The sequence below is a fragment of the Entelurus aequoreus genome, linkage group LG17 (assembly GCF_033978785.1).
Source record: "Entelurus aequoreus isolate RoL-2023_Sb linkage group LG17, RoL_Eaeq_v1.1, whole genome shotgun sequence".
NCBI classification, from domain to species: domain Eukaryota; kingdom Metazoa; phylum Chordata; class Actinopteri; order Syngnathiformes; family Syngnathidae; genus Entelurus; species Entelurus aequoreus.
The window spans coordinates 32,981,386-33,000,763 of NC_084747.1; the positions used below are offsets into that span (position 1 = coordinate 32,981,386).

At 38.9% G+C, this 19,378-nt stretch overlaps 1 protein-coding gene across 5 annotated transcripts in view; it reads left to right on the plus strand.

Moving 5' to 3' along the window:
* Window positions 1-19,378, plus strand: part of rasgrf2b (Ras protein-specific guanine nucleotide-releasing factor 2b) — a 136,398-nt gene that overhangs the window by 58,824 nt on the left and 58,196 nt on the right. For 4 of the 5 annotated variants that reach the window (XM_062025497.1, XM_062025498.1, XM_062025499.1 and 1 more), the window contains exons 2-3: window positions 8,125-8,231; window positions 12,685-12,832. In XM_062025497.1, the coding sequence (XP_061881481.1) occupies window positions 8,125-8,231; window positions 12,685-12,832 (255 nt within the window). Of the gene's footprint in view, window positions 1-5,533; window positions 5,606-8,124; window positions 8,232-12,684; window positions 12,833-19,378 lie in introns of those variants that run through there. The other variant, XM_062025501.1, reaches the window with a different exon arrangement.

Sequence of the window (19,378 nt, forward strand, 5' to 3'; positions counted from 1 at the left end):
GACGTGACCAGGATGGTAGAAGGTGGGAATTGAACCCCAGTAACCAGCAACCCTCCGATTGCTGGCACGGCCACTCTACCAACTTTGCCACGCCGCCCCCAAAAACCAAAAATTATTATAAGTGCTAACACAGACAAACTATTTTTTAGCGGCGGATTGATAACACACAGCTAAGTAGCCCTCTGCTGCTTTACTGTGAGCTGACCGCGATGTCCTGCTGCTCCTGCATCATCGTGTCTCGGCTCGTCAAAGTTATTGTAGATTATAAATCATGCCTCTCATCTGGATTTTTGGATGATTTAGCCATAAATCTGGTAATTGTTCATCTGTGACATTCAATTCATACCCGCAGATAGAGACAAACACACACAACCGAAGACAGTTTCTGTAGGGAGACTTTTCCTTGTCAACCCTTCATGTGTATCATGAGTAATTCTTCATATAAACGTGAAGATGTGGACATCCTATCAGTCGTCTTCAAAGTAAGAGCAGACATCGTACAGTAAGCTATCGTTTTATTATGTTTGTAGTATGTATTTTTTGTTTAGCACTTAGCAATACTGCTGAATGACGCTTCATGTTTTACTAAAGCTGGATATTATAAGTTTCTGGATCATAATTTTTCCCAAAGTAATCATTGTTGGCTCTCACAAAGTCTGCATGATTTGCATTGTTAATTGAAGGGATTTTTTTACTTGCACGCTTTGTAAATCTGTTGGTGTCATACATCAGATATACAGTGTATGATAACAGCTTCAATATAGAGGCCACTTGTATTTCCATTCTACTGGTACTTTAACAGCCACTTTAAGTCAACAATATTAGCAGCTTTTTACCACCTAAAACATTCCCACAATCCGAGGAATAATGTCTAAATCAGATTTAGGAAGACTAATTCATGCCTTTGTCTCCAGCAGATTAGAATAATTTAATAACCTTTTCACTGGGCTCTCTAAAAGAGCTGTAAAGCAGTTGCAGTCCATCCGGAATGCTGCTGCTCGAGTCCTGACTAGAACCAGGACATACAGTATGCACGCTTAGGTCACTGTTGCTCAGAGAATATACTTTAAAACAACTCTGCTTTGTGTGCAATTATTTTCATGGTCTTGTGCCAAAGTACATCGCTAACATTTTAGAACCTCACAAACCATCTCGGGCTCTGACAACCTCAGGGAGTGGTCTCGTGCTGGTGCCTAGAGTCAGGACGAAACACGACGAGGCTGTGATTCAGTTTTATGCTCCTAAAATCTGGAATAGTCTTCCAGAAGATGTGAGACAGGCCTTAACGTTGGCAATGTTCAAATACAGGCCGTAAACTATTTTATTTAGTTGTGCATATGACAACTGAAAGTATTTTATCTACACTCTTTGATTTTTACATTTGAATTATAATTGTTATATGATGATTTTGTTCAATGATTTTAATTTGAATGATGATTATTTTTATTAGTTTTTTGCCTTCTTGTAATTTTCTGTACGGCACTTTGAATTGCCTTTTGTACGAGTGTTGCCCCGTAAATAAACTTGCCTTGCCGTTATGTTTTAGATTTTTAAAATACAAAAATACAAATGTTCTTTTTAAAGACGCATGTCATCACATGCACAGGCGTTCATAGGAGCACTGTGTAGTGATAAAAGCTTTTATTCCAATGCTCATGTCCTGGGGCACTGGGTTAGCACAAGAGCTGCTATTCTTAGTCGGGCAAAGACTCTGAGCTCTGAGTGGACTTTGGCTCTCCACCTATCATCCCACTCTGCGTCCTCTCCAAATTCAACCCCCTCCCCATCTCGGCATTCCCTCATGCTTTCATGCTTTTCTTTGTGTCTCAGTGAGGATTCAGTGAAGCAAACAATCCAGAGAAGACACATTTGTCCCCCCCAGGATGATGGACACGCTACTGGTTGGGGTTATTGGGACAAAAACATCCACATCTCCATCCTCCTATCTTGTCGTCTTCTTTTATTTTCTTTTAAAATGTACCTGTCACTTTGATTCAATGGCTGCGGGATTATTATTAAATCAACGCTAATCAGCGGCGTAACAGTCTTTGACAGAGCAGCACAGAGGCATCCAGAGTGAGGAGAAGAGCTATTACATAACATTTAAACGCTCACATCTTTCGAGATTGTGTCAGCAGCCACTAACAGGATAGCATCTCCATGGCAACGCAATATCTGACTTTTACTGCTTCCTAGCGCAGCCACCATGGCTGTTTGCATTTTGAACTATCTATTGATCCATCTGACAAGTTAAAGCACACGAAGGGAAAGAGGCGGAAAATTAAAAAGATATATGTAATATCAATTTTGAAATGAAAGTACCCCAATTTTTGGGCTACTGGATTTTTTATGTGTTTTGACAGCTGCTCAGTGGAACAGAAGTTGTATAGACAGAATTGTTTGGCAGATTTTTTTTTTTACAATTCAGTTGGAAATATTAATTTAAATCTCTAAATATAAATACTAATTAATATTAAGCTTATTATTAATGTTGATGACAGTTTATAGCAGGGGTTTCAAACGTATGGCCCAGTTTTTGAACAGTTTTTATCCGGCCCGCGGGATGAGTTTGCTAAGTATAAAAATGAGCCAGAATTTTTGAACGAAGAAACTGCTGTTCTAAATGTGTCCACTAGATGTCGCAATAACAATTCTTTGTCTCTTTGTAGATTATGCTACATATGTAAAAAAAAAAATTAAACCCCATGATGTTAGTGCACCAGTCGAGGAAAATGAGCAAACTACATAAACAACATCCTGTAATTTGATTTTGATATTATGTTTTATCTTGATAGATTGGAAATTAACACCAATGAGTTGACTGATGAACATTATAACATAATTTATTCAGAATGTATAAATAATGACAAATAAAGGTAGAATACTATTAACATGTAAGTGTGAAAAAAACCCTAACAACATTATGATTTGTACATTTTCAGAATGTGCTTGTTCTATTTTTAAACAAAGAAAACAATCTGAAGTTGTCTTTATTTTTAAGTTATCGTGCCATGATTTTACCAGTCCGGCCCACTTGGGAGTCGATTTTTCTCCATGTGGCCCCTGATGTAAAATTAGTTTGACACCCCTGGTTTATAGCATAATCAATTATTAATGACACATGTAAATCATATTATAATATTATTGATAATGATACATCAAATATTATTACTATAAATATGTTCTACTAATACAAACATTAATAAAAACATTTTAATATTTTAGGGCTTTTTTCAAATAGTCTGTCATTCGAGGATTCGATTCGGAAGAGTCTGATTTGACAATGAAGCTTACAGTAAATCGTCTGGTTAATATTACCTCCACTCTGTGGGAAGATGAATTGATTGCGTTCATCATCCATCCATCCATTTTTCTACCGCGTGTCCCTTTCGGGGTGGCGGGGTTTGCTGGAGCCTATCTCAGCTGCATTCATGTCTTCTTTAAATATTGGAAAAATATTATTGTGTGCAGACTAAACATTTTTAGAGAGTAATAAATTAATCTTGGTTTTGTCACGTCAGCTGGCGTGTTTTGACGTACTACACCTCTAATTATAGAAAATGTATTCTTCTAAACACAAGAATATTTGACTCAGTGTTGGGAGGCTGTTTCTACATTGGGGACGTGATTGAGGCCCGTCTGGACGCGTTGCGCTCACACACTGAGCTCGCCATGCCATCGCGCGCCTCTGGCTGAAACCCGCTGTCGGTCTCAGTGGGACTGAATGCCGGAAATTGCACATAATACTTCGCCCAGGAGGTGTAACTCTCCTCTGGAAAAAGGTTATGATCCTTCCGCTGGTTGACATACAGAAACTTTGTTTTCGCCTTTTACTTGCTCTATTTAGCAAAGTTTGATGTCTTCTTGGTGCTGCACCAAAGACGAAGACCTCACTAAACTGCGGTTTAGCCTTTTTTTGGTGGTGGTAAAAGTCGCATATGAGATCATTAATGAAAGACTGTATTGGTGACTTGTCCATGGTGTGATTGATTGGCGGTCACTCAAAACGAGTATGACGATCCTCCTGGTAGGGGTGTATGCCTTTATGGAGGATGCCTGTGCGTGACTTTGTTTTAAGTGGGGAGACTGGTGCACAGACAGTCACCACACGATCCTTGACAGAATCGGGTCAGGGTCCAGTGGCATGAAGTCCAAGACGACTGGGGACCCTTTTCTGCTGCAGCCTTCTTCCACCATCGCAGCCGTTGTGGTAGTTCTTAAATCTACCGTCTTCTGCCTGCTCCGCCATTGATGTCTTCTCCGTATCCCTGGCTAGGGGGCAGTCAGGTACTAGGCCTTTGCCAAGGGTCACCTGGGGTAACAGTAGTAAAGGGGTTAACCTCCTAGTGCCCCAAGATCCCTTAGAGGAGCCTCCACTGCCGGATGCACTTTAACGTCATGCCCAGGACACAAATGGTGTCCATGGTGTACCCTGCCTTCCGCCCGAGTGTAGCTGGGATAGGCTCCAGCACCACTGCCACCCCAAAAGGGACAAGCGGTAGAAAATGGGTTGATGGATGTATTCTTTTTCATAAGTACCTTTAATTAACTTGGAAATATTCACCTATATAAGCGCTACAGCACATCTATGTGAGGTTACTGAAAGCTAGGGACCAGTCGGTATACACTACTACATATCATCATTGTTTATTTCTCTTAAAAAAACACCATCAATTTGACAGTCGGCAATTGGTAAGATAAGACGGATCAGATTCGATTATGAAACTCCTTAGTCGAAGACAGCGCTACTTATTACTATAATTGAACCTTTCTTGGTATATTTGGGGTGTCAATGCCTGTGTTTTGGTTATGGTTACGGTTTTAATTTAAGCTTTTCAGTATAGGGTGGGATTTAACGCTTTTTTTGTTTACCTTGATATCTCACCATTAAAAACTGTTTTTTTTGCCTCACCTGGTTACCTTTTTTTTTGGTACAACCTTAGAAATAACAAACAGCCAGCCAGCAATTTTTTTTTGCACTTTGAGTTACACTAAAACATGTTCAGAATGTAAATACTACAGTGGAGTCCTGTCTAACTGGAACATCAGATGTCATTCCACATGAACCGGGAAGGAGTGCGCTCTCAAACAGGCTGACAGGAAAGTGAACAAATTAGGCACTCCCTCATTGTTTTCACTTATAATAGAACGTATTTCTGCTATCCAATCGGAACACAATGTACTATTGTGAGAAACAGTACAAGAGTATGGTGTTTACAAGTTATATCAAAGAAGAAGAATGGTGACAACTGGTGTCTGACATCATTTGGTCTGATTTATTATTATTATTTAATAAATTATTTCTGAGTATGTATACTGCAATTATATTATCAATTATACAATGTTTCTGTTTGTTGTTTACACCGGTATTTATCTATGAATTATTTTAGCTTCAATCTTATATTTTTTAATATATTCTGCAAAATTGTTGAATTGTATTGGTATTTATTCATTTAAAAATAATTTAATTAACTACAATTAATTAACACTTTATTTTCATTAGTATTTGTTTTCCTCCCTATTAAGGCTAGTGGGTAATTTTGTCATTTGTCATCTGGCAACGCTGGTGCCCATGAACCGGTAGGAAGCCTGCTAGCTAACATAGGTAAACACATCATTACAAATACAAATTATTAGTCAACTATGTTAAACACACATTCTTCTTCAATATTTTTTTGTTTGTTTTAAGTTATAATGGTCCTGGAAGTGTCGAAGGCAAATGGTAGCTGAGTATCCGTCTAATGCTAACATCTCATGTTGTTCTCCGGAAACCAGGAAGTAGCTTAATTATTAGCCAACAAACTGACAAAACAAAAATATGGTGTTCCTGCTGTATTTTTACTTTTTGGTTTTCTTTTCCTCATTTGAATTATAATGAATTTGTCCATTACCTTGGCGGAGGACTGCTAATTACGTATGTTTTGTGTGTTGAGCCTCTGTTCGTCATGTAAGACTTTTTTTTTGTTTTTTTGTTGTCCTGTCTAGCTTCTCAGGCAAATCATATAGTTAATGTAGATGCCCATATCGGCTGTTCAGATTTACTTTACAAAAGAGAAGTGTGGGATACTTCTCTTGTTGCCTTATTTGTATTCGACTTCATTGTATTTATATTATCATTTGGTGCAGCCGGGCCGGAGCAGGAGGGGATAGAAAGAGGGAAAAAAAGGAAGACAGAGGGGGAAATTGTGGGGACAAAAGGGGGATTAGACAGAGAGACAAAAACAACAACAGCAAACACAACAATAACAACAACAACAATAGAGCAACATCAGCAAATACGATATGTACAAATATGATGGTAAAAGTGATAGCAAAGAAGCAGTTAGCAAAATAAATAATACAGAAATGACAATGAGCATTATTACACTACAAATGGAGCATTACAAATACCAATAGAAATAGCGCTATTGATAATGAACAATATCAATAATTTACCTCTGTTATCTACAATACAGTTGTTCAAATGCAACAATACATATACGTAATGATAACTAGAGATACAAAAGAATGCAGAAAAATGGAGGGGAAGAAAGAGAAGCAACTTATATTAACCTTGTAGATTGTTATAGTAACACTAGGTTAAGCTTTGTCAGTGTGCCATGTGTTACCCAGTTTCCCCTAGGGCAGGGGTCGGCAACCCAAAATGTTGAAAGAGCCATATTGGACCAAAAATACAAAAAAACTAATCTGTCTGGAGCCGCAAAAAATTAAAAGCCATATTACATACAGATAGTGTGTCATGAGATATAAATTTAATTAAGAGGACTTAAAGGAAACTAAATGACCTGAAATATACCTAAAAATGAGGCATAATGATGCAATATGTACATATAGCTAGCCTAAATAGCATGTTAGCATCGATTAGCTTGCAGTCATGCACTCACCAAATATGCCCGATTAGCACTCCACACAAGTCAATAACATCAACAAAACTCACTTTTGTGCATTCACGCACAACATTAAAAGTTTGGTGGACAAAATGAGACAGAAAAAGAAGTGGCATAAAACACGTCCTAGAAAGTCGGAGAAAGTTGTACATGTAAACAAACTAGGGTGAGTTCAAGGACCGCCAAAATTAGTAGGACAAAACGGCACTCGCCAAATACTCGAATCAGTGAAGCATGTTTAATATAAACAGTGTGAATTCTAACAATTAGGGAGGTTTGTGTCATGTTTGTCCTCCTACAGAAACCATATTAAAACCAAAAATATTTTTTTCCCCCTCATCTTTTTCCATTTTTCATACATTTTTGAAAAAGCTCCAGAGAGCCACTAGGGCGGCGCTAAATGCGGCTCTAGAGCCGCGGGTTGCCGACCCCCGCCCTAGGGCAACAACGTTAATATATGTTTGATGAAACGTGATTATGTGCATGAGTGTATGTACGTATATGTACTTGTATATGTACAGAATGTGTATATGTATGTTTGTTCAGTGAATGTATATGTACAGTATGTGTATATGTATGTTTGTACAGTGAATGTAATGTATGTAAGACTTAGAGACTTAGACTTCCTTTTATTGTCATTCAAATTTGAATTTTACAGTACAGATAAGAATGCAATTTTGTTGCATTAGCTCCTTGTAGTGCAGGATAAAAGAGCAATAAGGTGCTGATATAAATAAATAGATTACTGCGCAGATAAATATATTGCACTTTTGCATATGCATCCACGTTTATGGATATATGTTATATTGTCTTTATATTCCAGCGAGTTAATCCGTTTTGGGGGGGAATTGAAGGGATTATTATGATGCGTTCATTATGGCCTGAGGGAAGAAGCTGTTACAGAACCTTAAGGTTCTGCTCCGGAGGCTGCGGAACCTCTTTGTAGAATCCAGCAGTGAAAACTGTCCTTGGTGGGGGTGGGAGGAGTCACTACAGTTTTTCTGAGCCGTGGTCAGACAGCGGCTTTTTGCGATTTCTGATTTCCGATTTGCAAGTAAGGCCTGTAGAAATTGCATTGCATAATAGTGGGTAGGGAAAGCATGTTAATAGCAAACATCTGCACCAGACATATTTACATACTCAAATGATCAGGCAAAATAATGTTGGTTTGCTATTTATACATTTTTGTGACAATGCGTCTGACAAGCGCCTCCCTTTTATTTCTGTCTGTCCGCAGCACTATTTCCTTGTTGTGTTCGGCCATGATGGACAGAAGCCTCTGGAGCTGCGGACGGAGGGGGAGGTGGAGTGTGACGAGTGGGTGGATGCCATCCAGCAGGCCAGGTACACAAAAATCACCCTAACCATTAGCATCCAGGGCCCTGGTTTAAATGTCTCATATTCAATGTTTTTTTTTTTTTCTTTTTTTTTTTTAACAATTTCATTTAAGTATTTATGGTCCCACAATAATGTACTATAGAATTGCCAAAATATTTCCTTAAATGTTAATTAACCAGAAATTACAAATGAAAATCATCTCCAGTTTTTTCTCTGCTGGCTCTTCTGTCTCATCCTCTGCATCTGTGTTCTCAACTTGTATCTCTTCTACACCTCCGTCCTCACTGTCCTCTATCTCTTCGGATCTCTCCATCTTCAAGTGTTGCCAATGCCTCAGTAAGGAAATTAGCTATTGGCTGTCATAAATGTTTGTAGAGGTTGATAGATGACATCATTGCCTCAATTGCATAATTGATTACAATGGACGTTGTAGGAGAGAGGAATAACGTAGTGAGAGACATAAAAAGTGAGTTAAAAAATGCAAATTATGATTAGAATTGTAAAATTAATTTTCTTCTGTTGAATGTGAGTGTGAATGTTGTCTGTCTATCTGTGTTGGACCTGCGATGAGGTGGTGACTTGTCCAGGGTGTACCCAGCCTTCCGCCCGATTGTAGCTGAGATAGGCTCCAGCGCCCCCCGCGACCCCGAAGGGAAAAAGCGGTAGAAAATGGATGGATTCTTAGTTTCTTGTATTTTTGTTTTGTTTTACATTGTCAAATGGGGGCAGCACGGTGGAATAGGGGTTAGTACGTGTGCCTCACAATACGAAGGTCGTGGGCTCAATCCTGGGCTCGGGAGCTTTCTGTGTGGAGTTTGCATGTTCTTCTCGTGACTGTGTGGGTTCCCTCCGGGTACTCCGGCTTCCTCCCACCTCCAAAACCATGCACCTGGGGAGAGGTTGATTGGCAACACTAAATTATCCCTAGTGTGTGAATGTGAGTGTGAATGTTGTCCGTCTATCTGTGTTGGCCCTGCGATGAGGTGGCGACTTGTCCAGGGTGTACCCCGCCTTCTGCCTATGTGCAGCTGGGATAGGCTCCAGTACCCCCCGCGATCCCATAAGGGACAAGCGGTAGAAAATGGATGGACATTGTTAAATGTTAGAGTATCAAACTTGATCAAAATACTGAAAGATTGTGATTTTCACGAACAAACCAAATCTATTGACTGGCCATAACGTAGTCTCTAAAACATCCCAAATGTTGCTAGATTTCTCGCTAGTCGCATTTGAGAAAGAAAGCCACTAAGAGGAGTTGGAAATATACTAGATTTAGCGAGAAATTCGCCAAGTTGACAACACTGCGCTGAGCTGTGTGTGAAAGATACAGACGCCAAGACCTGCCTTCGGTTGCTTCTGATTGGTTCATATTACGTGGTGCCTTCCGGGGTTGGCTAGATTTAGGCACAATAATTTATGGATTGGTCTGTGATTGGTTCTTTTGGTAAATCAATCAGAATTACTCAACTACGGCAGGCCACAAGGAAACATGTTTATTAGTATAAAATAAACTTGGCGTGAGAAAGGGTTAAATTGTGTGACTCTAATGCTCAAAGCGTGAGGCTTGGCAGCCCTACCTATAACTATGTGAGGTATAGTGCTAACATTGCAGTTCCATAATTGTCATGCTAGGTTAGCCTAGTTGCTGAAAAACCAAATATGATCAAACATAAAGCTGACACGTCTGTCGCTGACTGACAGATAATTGGCAGGGCTTTATTTTAAGATCCATAGCGAAGCTTTCTTTTGTCCAAAGTCGTTGACATATCCAACGTGCAGGCTGATATAGCTTGAAGCAACTCTGAAGCGGTATCATGACGATGAGGAATTAAGTTTTTCCTTCAGAATATCGTGAGCACTTTACTATACGATTGTTAAACTGCAGTGTTAAGCTAGGCTTTCATTTGGTTTGGTTTGTTGTCGTATACCTGTAGTACCTAGGTCAAGACTATTCAACTGGGAATGTGGCCAAATTCCCTAAAAACACTAGAGTGCTTCTGTTGTATAGATAGATTTGGACTACTGTAAACACATTGGCAGATCCTTGCATTGAAATGTTAACCTTGCTAGCAAACACAGAACACTGGGGTCCAGACATAAGTGAGGCGTTCCTCAAGGCACCCCTTTAAGTTCTGTCCTTTTCGTAATTTGATTTTTGTGACTAAGGTGTTGCTGTAGCTTGTTTACTTCCAGTGCAGTCAGTAGTCATTGGTTATTCAACGGGTGGCTCAGGAGTTCAGTTCAAAAAACTTTTAAGAGACTCACATCTTTGCGGCAGATTTTTAAAAACAATTGAGTGCTGTCATAGAGATGATCTTTGACTAGCTGTTTTTGCAGAAGGTCTTTAAAAAAACAGAGCGCTCCTTCAACTCTGGGAAAATAAATAGACCAGAATCAAATGTGTACTGTAGACATGGTGGTTCTCTGGAAAATACAAAATAAGAATGATAATAAGACGTCGTTGATACCGATACCTTTTTACTTTTGAATTCATTACCTATTGGAAACTATGTTAAGTATTTAAGATCACTTTACTTCAACATCATTTTGAACACAATTCAAATTGCAGTAAATATAAAAAAAAAATCAAAAACATATCGTATCATATACATATATCAAAAACAAACAATACTTTACTCGTAAATATTCCCATTAAAAACAACAATAGTCAACTTTTTTACATTGTAATAAGGACAACGTTGGAGCCTTCAAGTATTTAAAACAAACAATGTGGTTCTTAATAGTCTTTAGTGGTAGCGTGATGTAATCATGTCATTTGTAATGAAATAGACTAATAAAAAGGCTAAACCATATTTTTAAAGACACATATTTGTGTTTTTAGTTGTTAATTATATCAACATTCAAAACATTTCACATTACTTTATGCCTTTTTTAAAATTTTTGCTGTGTTTTTTTGCTTATTTTATTTCTACATGTGTCACATGCCAAACAAAAAAAAAAAGGGCTGAGTTCAGCAAATGGCCCCCAGAGCCACACTTTGCCCCCCTGGTGAAATAAATAAATCAGTGAGTTCAAAAGGTTACCAAATGATGAAAGAGTGGCTCTAAGCAGTGTTTTCTTAGCTCTGATGCAAGTAATGAACGTTAAGTTGCACACTTATTATTGTTTTCTGCACACTATGGTTATGCTCACTCCCTGGGCTTGTGGTGGCGGATCTCTGCTCTTACTTGCACGGCGAATACTTTTGCGAATACTCTTGTATTTGATTACCAAACACATGCATGTCGCAAGTTACACCTATCTTTCACTTTTAGTATATACTGTAGCTCTACTCGCTAAATATAGCAACAAAGTTTCTAAAGTGCATTTCAGATAATTTTTGCTACATTTTATTCTCTGGCAAACCAGCGGCATATAAGGCGTGTTGTGAAGCAGAGTTACGCCAGATCTGCTGTTATGCTACACTCCCACAGTTGCATTATAATTTCTTTTAGAGAGTGGGTCAATTAAAATTTGTAGTCGTAAAAAGCTTTCACGAATAAGAAAAACAATACGGGAAACACTGGGTTTGTCTTTTTTTAAGATAGCAGGCGTTCTTCTTTACCGCCAGCTCATTTCTCACACGCAGATAATTTAAAAAAAAAACTGGAGCAACTGGACTGTTTGGTTTGTCTTAGAGCAGTGGTCCCCAACTACCGGGCCGTGGCCCGTTACCGGTCCGCGGACTGATCGCAGAAGAAATAAAAAAAAAAAAAAAAAAAAGTTTTTTAATTTTATTTTTTATTTTTATTAAATCAACATAAAAACACAATATATACATTATATATCAATATAGATCAATACAGTCTGCAGGGATACAGTCCGTAAGCACACATGATTGTATTTCTTTATGAAAAAATAAATAAAAAATATATACCCCCCCCCCCCGGTCCGTGGGACCGGGGATGGGCTTCATCAGCCATCTACGTCAAGGTTGAAAAAAAACATCCCTGAACAAAGGTGGTCTGCAACACCACCTATCTCCCACATACAACACTGTCCTTTCAACCATTCCTAAAACACTCTGCAAGTTAACCCACCATTTTATTTGTCCCACGAAAGCCAGGAACGAACATGTGTCAATACAGTACCTTATCTTTTCTTACTAAATGTATTTGTTTTTTCCATTTTCACAGAAAAAAATACATGTACTCAATGCAATCGCATATTTTTTAAGCTTGGATATTATCTAATAATGCTATAATATTATCAAACATTTAAACCATTTTTCTTTTGTTAAAATATAAGTAAATACTTTATCTGCTTGACCTATGATTACAAAGATTCCATCACACTGTACACTGTAAAAATGACAATATAGTTTACGGTAAAATTTGGACATTTACAGTGTTTTGTACACCATGTTACTGTAAATGGAAAAAAGCAAAGTACATCGTGGACAAATCACCACCATCTAAAATGAATAAAATAACGTTCTTTCTTTTCTCCCCTTTTTCAGTTATTCTGACATCATCATCGAGCGAGAGGTGCTCATGCAGAAATATATCCACCTGGTACAGATTGTGGAGACTGAGAAAGTGGCGGCCAATCAGCTGCGCACACAGTTAGAGGACCAGGACACCGAGATTGAGAGGCTAAAATCGGAGGTAGGTTGTAAACACACCATAGACACTCAATTAGGTACACATTTGCAATCAAATGAGCTCCAATTCAAGAAAATTATGTCTTTAGAAAGACAATAATGCTCAGTTTTGATTGACAGATCAGAGAGGTAGTTACAGTCACTATCAAAAGTTTACATACACAGAACTTTCCTCCAGAAGGTCTTATCTTTGTCCATGTGATGTCAGATGAAACAAAAATTGAGCTGTTTAGCCACAATACCCAGCAATATGTTTGGAGGAGAAAAGGTGAGGCCTTTAATCCCAGGAACACCACACCTACCGTCAAGCATGGTGGTGGTAGTATTATGCTCTGGGCCTGTTTTGCTGCCAATGGAACTGGTGCTCTAAATAGGACAATGAAAAAGGAGGATTACCTCCAAATTCTTCATGGGCGCAGTTGGGTGTTCCAACAGGACAATGACCCCAAACACAGGTCAAAAGTGGTAAAGGAATGGCTAAATCAGGCTAGATCCAAAGTTTTAGAATGGCCTTCCCAAAGTCCTGACTTAAACGTGTGGACAATGCTGAAGAAGCAAGTCCATGTCAGAAAACCAACAAATTTAGCTGAACTGCACCAATTTTTTCAAGAGGAGTGGTCAAAAATTCAACCAGAAGCTTGCCAGAAGCTTGTGGATGGCTACCAAAAGCACCTTATTGCAGTGAAACTTGCCAAGGGACATGTAACCAAATATTAACATTGCTGTATGTATACTTTTGACCCAGCAGATTTGGTCACATTTTCAGTAGACCCATAATAAATTCATATAAGAACCAAACTGCATGAATATTTTTTGGGACCAACAAGTATGTGCTCCAATCACTCTATCACAAAAAAACAAGAGTTGTAGAAAGTACTGGAAACTCAAGACAGCCATGACATTATGTTCTTTACAAGTGTATGTAAACTTTTAATCGCGACTGTATGTGTTTGACCAGTAGTATTAAGTTGTATCTTTTAAAAAGTTATGCAAAATCTACTTTTCTTACCTATTGGTACTTGGTTTTGTGCATTTGAGATCTGCATAAGTCCTGAAAATGTAAAATCAAACCATGAAGGCATTGCGGAGATGCTTATAAAACAATCCTGCCTTCTTTCAAACTTCCTCCAAACGTGCCGTTTGGAATTAGCCCAATTTGTGACAGTTTTCCCACATGTGACGTCAGTGGATATCTCCATATATGGTAAAGTTCTATCTGCCATCGTAGTCCGCGCTGTAGTCAATAAGTTCCTTCTCTTTCTCTGTCAACCTGTTGTGGGGCAGGCTGGCTCGTACATGCACATGCGTCCTCCACTGTTGTCATTTCTAATACAAAGTAGTGTATACTTCTAACTTATATCTGTCAGTAGACTTGACATGAAAGCGATACAAACTACAACATGGCTGACGGGGAGATAACACAGTCGAAGTAGAAGCACATAAATAAGACCACTCACAAACTGGCGCATATTTTGACCAAATAACCCGTGTTACATATTATGTAGACCAGTGGTCCCCAACCACCCGGCCGCGGCCCAGTACCGGTCCGCGGACCAATTGGTACCGGGCCGCGCAAGAAATTAGAAATTAAAAAAAAAAAAAATATATATATATATATATATATATATATTTATTTATTTTTTAAAACATTTAAATGAAATCAACATAAAAACACAATATATACATTATAGATCAATACAGTCTGCAGGGATACAGTCCGTAAGCACACATGATTGTATTTCTTTATGGAAACCCCCCACCCCCTCCCCCCCCCCACCCCCCACCCGGTCCATGGGACAAATTTTCAAGCGTTGACCGGTCCCCAGCTACAAAAAGGTTGGGGACCACTGATGTAGACCACAAGGAAGTGGAAGTTCATCTTACACAGCATAATACGTTTTTTTGTTATTTTTACTGAAGAGCTGGTGCTCCTTAGAAATGCTTGAAATTGATCCAATTTGATATTTTTAAACTCTGAAAAATACTGTACAGCAAATAAGGAAAACATTTTCTGTGTATTTCCCATGATGCAACTACGTCCACAAAAAATGTCTGACAGTTTTGATTAAAAAAAGAATCTGAGCATTATTTTCTTTGTAAAGGCTGAATTTTTGATACAACTCTAGTATTACGACTGTGAAGGTGTACCTAATCCTGTGACCAGTGAGTCTAAACACACACATACACAACGCAGATAATGCACATTTGAACATGTGGTCATTCTCGTTTGATATACAAGGTATTTGCATTCAGAAATTGTGTTTTTCTTATGCAATTCGAAATGCACACCCACTAAAAACTGCATGCATGATCAATAAACATGTTGTTTCCTCACATGTTCACACATCTCTGTGGTTGCATTCTGTACAAACGTGTATTCATCAGCAACATATAGTCATATCCCTGTTGGTTAACGTTATGTGTGTGTAGGGATTGATCAGGTCTCTGAGCGTAGGAGTAGAATCATGATAAGCCATCACATTCTGACAAGGAAATGCTATACACTTATATGTAACGCTGCATGTGCATGTATGGCTTTCTTACAACACACACACACAAACTAACACACTTGAGTGACCTTTACTTTTGATTGATCAGACCTTATTCTACATAAACACAAGTACTGTAATTATTGGTTTATAGGGAAACAAATGTGTTAATTTCTCCTAAAGCAAAAACGCTACAGAAAGCTATATAAGTATATGTAATTCTCTATTTGTGTATATGTGTTAAAGAGGGCACTTAGGAACGGTAGGCTAAAATAATCACTGCTTATACAGTATTTATTATCATGTCAACACAACTGAAATACTTAACCTAATGAAAAAGTGCATAATTTGCACAAAAAAAAAAGAAGAGAAAAGTCTGTCTAACCAGGCAGAATACTGCATGTGTTCACAATACCATTGTGAGGGGGGAAAAGCCATTCATACCAACAACACTGTTTCCCTAGAAACAGCAGCAACTAAACAACTGGGAGAGTCGGCATAATTAAAAAGAATATTGATATGCAAAATAAAATAGCATTAAACATATTTATAAATATTATATTTTCCAATATTTGTTTAAATGTATTTGTAAGCAAATATACAAAAAACATACCCATAAATATTATGTTTGATTTAGTATTTATTAAATACATTTAAATTAAATGAATTCAAACTCATGCGATTAATCACAAAAAATAATCACATTAATAATGTATATAAGAAGATTAATCGCACAATGTATTTTGACTAGAGATGTCCGATAATATCGGACTGCCGATATTATCGGCCGATAAATGCTTTAAAATGTAATATCGGAAAATATCGGTATCGGTTTCAAAGAGTAAAATGTATGACTTTTTAAAACGCCGCTGTACGGAGTGGTACACGGACGTAGGGAGAAGTACAGAGCGCCAATAAACCTTGAAGGCACTGCCTTTGCGTGCCGGCCAAATCACATAATATCTACGGCTTTTCACACACACAAGTGAATGCAAGACATACTTGGTCAACAGCCATACAGGTCACACTGAGGGTGACCGTATAAACAACTTTAACACTGTTACAAATATGCGCCACACTGTGAACCCACACCAAACAAGAATGACAAACACATTTCGGGAGAACATCCGCACCGTAACACAACATAAACACAACAGAACAAATACCCAGAACCCCTTGCAGCACTAACTCTTCCGGGACGCTACAATATACACCCCCCCATCCCCCACCTCAACCCCGCCCACCTCAACCTCCACATGCTCTCTCAGGGAGAGCATGTCCCAAATTCCAAAATGCTGTTTTGAGGCATGTTAAAAAAATAATGCACTTTGTGACTAAATATGGCAGTGCTATGTTGGCATTTTTTTCCATAACTTGAGTTGATTTATTTTGGAAAACCTTGTTACATTGTTTAATGCATCCAGCGGGGCATCACAACAAAATTAGGCATAATAATGTGTTAATTCCACCACTGTATATATCGGTATCGGTTGATATCGGAATCGGTAATTAAGAGTTGGACAATATCGGAATATCGGATATCGGCAAAAAAGCCATTATCGGACATCTCTAATTTTGACCTCACATGCTCATTTACCCTAAAATGTTGATGATTACCTGAAAGGTGGTGTGCGTTGTTATACGGTCAGTGATCTGACCAATGCATTAGTCAGTGCAAAGATAAGTGAAAATACTGGTGTGCTTGTGCGCGACGGGACGTAAACTTAAACTGTTACTAAGTTTTGAGCAAATAAATGATGTACAATCATGTAAAACATTTAAAAATGTTTCTGTAAGACATTCATACCATAAAAGTGTATTTGTATAAATATTGGGATCTTTTTTAAGCTAATTTAAATTATGCAAGATGGTTTATACCTGTGCTTAATCATGATTAGTCCTACATACAAAAGAGTGATTAATCTGAATGAAACATTTTATCATTTTACAGCACTTTATTAAAGGTTTGCATGTACTAAAACACGTGCAAACCTGATAGCACACGCAAAGCTGATCTACTAAACGTGTCCAAAGTGGATTGCGTCTGTTAAGTAAGCTCTGACTTTAAAATATGCACAATATATGCTGATCATCAAAACGCTCACAATACAGGGAGGAGAAGATGCAAATATATTTATTTAGCACCCGCAATGTGATTTATCAGCACTCATCATCGTTTTGCGAGCAATATTTAACGTTTTATTTAGCACGTGTCAGGCGGACGTGCAAACTTACAGTTCCACACACGGCTGCATGATCGGTGCTGGCCGACATAGATAGACAATGGACAGAGAAGAATCCTCCTTCCTACACGTGTGTTTGTCAGCATTTTGGTCGGTCAGAAATTAAAAATAGTAGACATATCGTCTAATTAACGACATTATTTTATAATTTATAGCTGCTAGATAACTTAAGGGGTTGATTAAGACACATTCAAATGATACGTTTTGGTGTCCTTTAGTATTTTTTTTAATGCCGTCTGTTTTTTCCCCCCCACATATATTATTATTATTATTTCCACATAATATGTATTATTAAAATATTTCTTATATGAAAAAAACACTTATTTAAGTATGCATTTTTTTTTGGCATATTGAGTGGCGTATGTGCAGCCTCTCTCCAATGAGGGCAGCTTTGGCGGTAAAAAAGAAAAAAAAAGAAAAGAAAAAAAAAAGTGGTTCCTTTGTAGATGCACTGCACGTCTGCTCCTAAAATGCCCATAAAAGTGGTAGAAGTCTCCTGCTTGTTTGAAAACATAGCTAAACGCCACAGGTAAGAAGAGCATGATAGCATGAATGTGCAGTAAATGAGAGTGTCTCCATGGTGATGCCCCGTATATCCATCCATCCATCCATTTTTCTACCGCTTGTCCCTTTCTGGGTCGCGGGCGGTGCTGGAGCCCATCTCTGCTGCATTTGGGCGGAAGGCGGTTTACACCCTGGACACCTCATCACAGGGCCAACACAGATAGTTCACGCAAAATCCTCATTTAAATAAGGCGGTTTGCACCACTTTGCAATTGCACACACAGTCTTAGTAGATCACACGCAACACGACCACAAATAGTATCAATCAATGCCAATCAATGTTTATTTATATAGCCGTAAATCACAAGTGTCTCAAAGGGCTGCACAAGCCACAACGACATCCTCGGTTCAGAGCCCACATAAGGGCAAGGGAAAACTCACAACCCAGTGGGACGTCGATGTGAATGACTATGAGAAACCTTGGAGAGGACCGCAGATGTGAGTGACCCCCCCCCCCCCCCCCCCCCCCCCCCCCCCCCCAGGGGAGACCGGATGCAATGGACGTCGAGTGGGTCGAGTATAATATTGTTAAAGTCCAGTCCATAGTGGATCTAACATAATAGTGAGAGTCCAGTCCATAGTGGGGCTAGCCGGAGACCATCCCAAGCGGAGACAGGTCAGCAGCGCAGAGATGTCCCCAACCGATGCGTAAGGGCGAGCGGTCCACCCCGGGTCCCGACTCTAGACAGCCAGCACTTCATCCATGGCCACCGGATCTGTGCCCCCCCGCCCCCATCCACGAGGGAGAGGGGGAGCAGAGGAGAAAAGAAAAGAAACAGCAGATCAATTGGTCTAAAAAGGGGGTCTATTTAAAGGCCAGAGATAACAAATGAGTTTTAAGATGGGACTTAAATGCTTCTACTGAGGTAGCATCTCTAACTTTTACCGGGAGGGCATTCCATAGTACTGGAGCCCGAATAGAAAACGCTCTATAGCCCACAGACTTTTTTTGGGCTCTGGGAATCACTAATAAGCTGGAGTTCTTTGAACGCAGATTTCTTGCCGGGACATATGGTACAATACAATCGGCAAGATAGGCTGGAGCTAAACCGTGTAGTATTTTATACGTAAGTAGTAAAACCTTAAAGTCACATCTTAAGTGCACAGGAAGCCAGTGCAGGTGAGCCAGTATAGGCGTAATATGATCAAACTTTCTTGTTCTTGTCAAAAGTCTAGCAGCCGCATTTTCTACCAACTGTAATCTTTTAATGCTAGACATAGGGAGTACATGCTATTTTATAGATTGCACATGCT